This window comes from Priapulus caudatus, unplaced genomic scaffold (assembly GCF_000485595.1).
Source record: "Priapulus caudatus unplaced genomic scaffold, Priapulus_caudatus-5.0.1 Scaffold4745, whole genome shotgun sequence".
NCBI lineage: Eukaryota > Metazoa > Priapulida > Priapulimorpha > Priapulimorphida > Priapulidae > Priapulus > Priapulus caudatus.
In genome coordinates this window covers 3,256-9,574 of record NW_014581806.1, presented here as the reverse complement: position 1 = coordinate 9,574, position 6,319 = coordinate 3,256, and the positions used below count along the sequence as shown (strand labels likewise).

Here is a 6,319-nt window from a genome sequence, read left to right as displayed (position 1 = left end):
CCCATCACCCCACACCTCACCATCACTGCTCATACCGCACACCAGCATCTGGTAAAACGTGGAGATTTGCGCGTACGTAAAATCCGTCCGACTGAAGTCCGATATGCATTTTGTTTTCCACGGAAACTGCCTTTTTTCACGGAAGGGACTCCGTGAGGGCAGACGGACGGGGTGTAGTGTGTGGTGCGAGCGGCAACAGAATATGTCGTCCGCGCGTAACGTGATATTTATTGAACAGGTGCGAAACACATTCTCGCCCGTCTCTCCCTCCTCTCTTTCTCTCTCTCTCTCTATCTCTCTCCCCCTCTCTCTCTCTTAAATGCTCGCTCCCTCCTCTATCTCTCTCTCTCTCTCTATATATATCTTTTACATTACGTAGTGAGATTCTGTGGATTAATCGTTGAATTAAACATGGCCGCCGTGCTGCACGCCATCTGCCATGGAGGACAATCGTAATGTAGCGACTGGGATTTTTTTCACGCAGAGCAATCGGTAATGTATGCAGAGAATAGATATATGTCTCATGTGAAGACGCAGATGTGATATAACACACTGGCAAGCCACCCCCCCTCTCTCTCTCTCTCTCTCTCTTTCTCTCTCTCTCTCTCTCTCTCTCACACAATGGCCGTTTTTACGACATATTCCTTTGTCAGTTTCTCTCGCGCTCTATATCTCTCTCTCTCTCTGTCTGTCTAGCGATTGCCTCTTTTTTCTATATTTTCCTTTGTCAGTCCACCCCTCGATATACTGTAGCATGGACTGCACACCACATGCAGCGCTACTGTGCAGATAGTTGCCAAAACATAATAGAAAATGCGTTTTCTGGCGATAATGGCAGCAAATTGAATATTTTGCAACGCGCATACAACATTCTCGTTTTCAGTGAAGGCTTATTCGACAAACACGTGTACCCTCTAGACGGGCTCAGCACGTCTCCGTGGCCGAACCCACAGCACAGCAACAGCGACTTATAGACCCAGTCTAAGCTCCTTCTAAGATTTAGGTGGAATAGAGACACGATTATTACCGTATTTGGTTAGGAATGCCACGCGTGTATGTAGAATCGGACTTTATCAGGACTATGAAATTGCGGCATGCTGCTCATAAAAGGCAGAACCACAAACCGTATGCCGCTTTTGATATATTCGACAATAGTCAAGATTGCTTTTGTCTGCCAAGCTCTGATCCTCCACGCACGCAGGCACGCACGCAGGCACGCACACACGCACGCACGCACGCACGCACGCATGCTATAACACGCTTTTCGCGTAATTGTGCACTCGTTGAAACTTTGAATGATATGTATGAGTCATTAGCTACGTTTACATTATAATCTCGTAGTCCCCACTTACGGCCAATAGATGGCGCTAATGGAGACGGACTGGCAGACGCCGTCGTGACGTCATAAACCGCGGGTAAACACACATTGTCTCGACGGCTGTTCCCCGATTACCGCTTCAAGGCATTGACGAGAGTTGTAAAGCTCATAGATTCACAGAAGATTCTTCGCAAAGGGGTCCTTGTGGGCAGACGGACACGGCGAAGGCACTGCGCTGATATGACGTCACCATCGGCAGTTTGTACTACGTCCCTCGTCGGAGGGTTTCCGGAGTCTTCCTGTCTTCTTTTCTTGTAAAGATCTTTCCTAGGTTACGTGCGTAGATCTTTTCTAGGTTACGTGTGTAGATCCTTCCTAGGTTACGTGCGTAGATCCTTCCTAGGTTACGTGCGTAGATCCTTCCTAGGTTACGTGCGTAGATCCTTCCTTCCTAGGTTACGTGCGTAGATCGTTCCTAGGTTACGTGCGTAGATCGTTCGTAGATTACGTACGTAGATCCTTCTTAAGTAACGTGTGTAGATCGTTCCTAGGTTATGCGCGTAGATCCTTTCTTTCTAGGTTACGTGCGTAGATCCTTTCTAGGTTAAGTGTGTAGATCTCTCCTAGGTTACGTGCGTAGATCGTTCGTAGATTACGTACGTAGATCCTTCTTAAGTAACGTACGTAGATCGTTCCTAGGTTACGCGCGTAGATCCTTTCTTCCTAGGTAACGTACGTAGATTCTTCCTAGGTTACGTGCGTAGATCCTTCCTAGGTTAAGTGTGTAGATCTCTCCTAGGTTACGTGCGTAGATCGTTCGTAGATTACGTACGTAGATCCTTCTTAAGTAACGTGCGTAGATCGTTCCTAGGTTACGCGCGTAGATCCTTTCTTCCTAGGTAACGTACGTAGATCCTTCCTAAGTTACGTACGTAGATCTTTCCTAGGTTACGTGCGTAGATCCTTCCTAGGTTACGTGCGTAGATAATTCCTAGGTTACGTGCGTAGAACCTTCCTAGGTTACGTTCGTAGATCCTTCTTAGGTTACGTGCGTAGATCCTTCCTAGGTTACGTGCATAGATGCTTTCTTCCTAGGTTACGTGCGTAGATCCTTCCTAGATTACGTGCGTAGATTTTTCCTAGGTTACGTGCGTAGATCCTTCCTTCCTAGGTTACGTGCGTAGATCCTTCCTAGGTTACGTGCGTAGATCCTTCCTAGGTTGAGTGTGTATATCCTTCCTAGGTTACGTGCGTAGATCCTTTCTAGGTTACGTGCGTAGATCTTTTCTAGGTTACGTGCGTAGATCCTTCCTAGATTACGTGCGTAGATCCTTCCTAGGTTACGTGCGTAGATCCTTCTTAGGTTACGCGCATAGATCTTTACCAGCGTCGTGATCCGTCTACCTATGCGCGCGCTCGCCCCAGATTCACTCGTTGTGTAGTTTTCTCTGCTGTTCGTATATCACAACACGACGGTGGCGCTGGCGTTCATGTGTTTTCGAATGCCTTCCTCCACGAGCGCCTTCTTGCGGTCGATATCCGCAATCATCTGTTCGGTGAACGGCAGGAAGGGAAGCTGGTACTTCTCTCGCTTGAACCTGCCGCGCGAGTTGCGCGCCGTGCAGGCGGCGATCTGTGGCGCCATCGTGTGGCCGAGAAATCTCGCGAGATTCTGCACTTCGGCGAGAAGATTGTTCTTCAGGTTCGCGTAGTAGAGTATGTGCAGGTCGCCGTCGAACTTGAGCCAGTCGAGATGGAAGGTGAGCCACGTCTCCGAGCTGACGGCCACGTAGCGGTTCCAGCCTGCAACGATACGATACACGGTGGAATTAACACGCGTTGCAACGTAAGGTAACTCTGCTTGTTAATAGAAGGAGAAGGAGAAGGAGGAGAGTAGCACGGAGGGGATTGCAAAAAGGAGAGAGAATAATAATAATAATAATAGTAATAATAATAATAATAATATAATAATAATAGGAAAAAGAAGAAGAAGAATAAAAGAAGAAGAAGAAAAAGAAGAAGAAGAAGAAGAAGAGAACAGAAATAGGAAGAAGGCGGAGAAGGAGGAAAAGAGAGAGAAAGGACAAGGTGCAGAAGTATAATAATAGTGATAGTAATAGTAAGGAAAAGAATTAAAACGTTCCGAATCAAGGGATGTCATCGTGGTTTTATTTCGTGCATAATACAGACGAGAATGCAGCGTGCTGCCCCTTAACAAACACATCAAGATGTTCAAAACCCCGTGATAAACATTTAAATACATTCCAGACGTCATTACATGTAGTCCGCCTCGCACGTGACCGCATTCGCCTGCCGTGATTCGTCGACCAAATTCCCCAACGACCAATTTCTCAGATTGACAAATGGCGCTCACTGTTTTTAGATTGGCATGTGCGACGAATCTATCGCGACGATCTTAACGAGTGCATGCAGAGAATATATCATTCTGAATAGCTGCCACACACACGCGGCAAACGATCGGCTCGTAGAGTTAAGTCCTGCTTCGTACTAGATGACGCGGGACCTCCATTAGTTAAATACACATGGAAGTGCGCCGTACGCTGAATGCATATAGCCGCCGTGATGCACGCTTTCTCTATTCATGAGTCGTAGGATGGAGATTGAGTGTGGAGGACGTGTATATGCGAGATGACGGGAGCGTTCGATGAATGCACATGTGCGCGCGTGAACACTGAACGAATCAGATTTCTTTGGCAGCTAACGCATTCTTGGTTGCAGGAGACGTGAGAACAGAGAGAGAGAGAGAGAGAGAGAGAGAGAGGGAGGGAGGGGGGGAGAGAGAGAGAGCGAGGGAGATAATGTCTGAGATAGAGAGATAGAGAGCGATTGAGGAAGAGAGAGAAAGAGAGTGAGAGAGAGAGAGAGAGAGAGAGAGAGAGAGAAGAGAGTGTGTGTTTGTGTGTTGGGGTGGTGTGTGTGGTGCTGTGGTGGTGTTGTGTGTTCGTGGGTTTTGGAAGTGTGGGGTGTTTGTGGTGGTGTGTGTGGTGGTGTTGGGTGTGTGTTGTGTGGTGTGTGTGGTGCGTGGGGTGTTTGTGTGTGTGTGTGTTGTTGTTGTTGTTGTCTGTGGTTGGTGTTGTGACGTGTGGGGTGGTGTTTTGTGTGTGTGTGTTGTGGTTGGTGTGTGTGTTGCGGTGTGTGGTTGTCGTGTGTGTGGTGGTGGTGCGCTGCTGTTTTGGTGTGTGGGTGTGTGTGTGCGGTGTGGTGTGTGGGTGTGTGGGTGTGTGTGGGTAGTGTGTGTGTTGGCTGTGTGGTGCATGTTGGTGGTGTGCGTGTGGTGTGTTGCGTGGCGTGTGTTTGTGTGTGTGTTTGTGTGTGGTGTGCTGGTTTGTGTTGGGTGGTTGTTGTGAGTGAGAGAGAGAGAGACGAGCATCGATCTCCTTTTAAGTCCACTCCTGCAGCGAGGCGTAACCGCCACGTGACGTCATATCTGCATAACGGTAAATCAAGTCTGTGCAACGCGTGCAACCATTAAACATATAGAAAGTCGGCTGATATATAGATAAAATAATATAGTATAATATAAGATATACTATGTGGTGTGGGTATGTAAAGTTAGTGGTGATGCATGTGCTTATGCTCCGGCATAAGCGAAGTTAGTCTCAGATGTAGGGCACTTTGTCGGTAACGCGCACGCACACCCACCACGCACGCACACACACAGACACACACAAACACACATATATAATAAATCTATATGAGCGCTTGATATATATGAGTAAGGATAATATGCAAGTAGCACTTCAATGTAACATAAATATATAGTACATAGTATAGCAAGTAGCACTTGGCAATTAATATATAATAATATATATATATATAGCTCACTTAGTATTTCAGGCATGATAATTAAATTGCTTGCACGACCCACGTACGGTGCGGTGCGGTGCATTCACACACGCTATACTCATGGCAACTCGGCGAGACAGTAGTAGCAGCACTGCAGCAGAATAACACAGAATAGATCCACGGGCGGAAGACATGGACCACAGCGCTGGGGTTGTTAACCACCAGACGGCAGTTGTCGCAAATTCGCTGTTATTTTATCATTGTCGTGAACATGCGTATTATGTTGCAAAGATTTTTCCCGAACAAGGACAAAAACCCAACGATGCTGTTGTGGCTGTTCTGTAGCAACGGTCTGTAATAGAGCTTTACAAGTTAAACTAATATCACAACTAATCTTCATTCTAATAAAAGTTTTCTTTCCTCCAGGTGCAATATCGCACAAAAGGCCGCTGCAGCATTGCTTGCCACGCACAGACGCCCCCACCCCACCCCACCTCTCCCCACTCCACCACACCCCCCTACGTTAGTAATGGTTCGCGCGAGAATCATCGAAAATAACTAGCCAATTTTACACGCGTTTAAGCTCGCGTAAATAATTATCATTAATTCACGAGAGCAATTAAAAATTAATAGAGTTATTAAATATTAGCGCGTGATCGTGTGTAAAGCTAGCAGCACACTTCACCATTTTCGTTGCTCGTGCAGGCAATTTTCGTGGTCGGGAATTTTTGTGGCCGTTGCCGCGTCACAGTACACTTCACCACAAGTTGACACCACGAGCAATTTTCGTGGTGAGAAATCAAACCGGTTAAATTTCCGCAGTGTGTGGTCGTTGCCGGCCCCAGCACACTTGGCCATTTTTGTGGCGACTACGAAAATTGCCTGTACGAGCAACGAAAATGGTGAAGTGTGCTGCTAGCTTTAATGATGACAACCATCTTACACGCAGTATGTTATGTAGGTGTTGATGGGGATCGGTGTAAGGTGAAACGCATGTTTAAAAAAAACTTCCGTATGTCGCCATGCTCACAGCAGCCATGGCAACAATTGATAGCCTGTTATATTCGTTCATGATGCGCGCGTGTGTGCGTGCGTGTGTGCGCGCGTGTGGGTGCGTGCGTGCGTGTGTGTGTGTGTGTGTGTGTGTGTGTGTGTGTGTGTGTGTGTGTGTGTGTGTGTGCGCGCGCGTGTGTG

The 6,319-nt window shown here is 47.2% G+C and overlaps 1 protein-coding gene across 1 annotated transcript in view; it reads right to left on the bottom strand.

Annotated features, from left to right (window-relative positions):
• Positions 1-1,986: 1,986 nt before the first annotated feature.
• LOC106819839 (WSCD family member AGAP003962-like) overlaps positions 1,987-6,319 on the bottom strand; it is a gene marked incomplete at its 5' end in the record, with an annotated part of 6,619 nt that continues 2,286 nt past the window's right edge. Inside the window, one exon of the mRNA XM_014824417.1 lies at positions 1,987-3,121. Coding sequence (XP_014679903.1) covers positions 2,781-3,121 — 341 coding nt within the window. The remainder of the gene's footprint in view (positions 3,122-6,319) is intronic.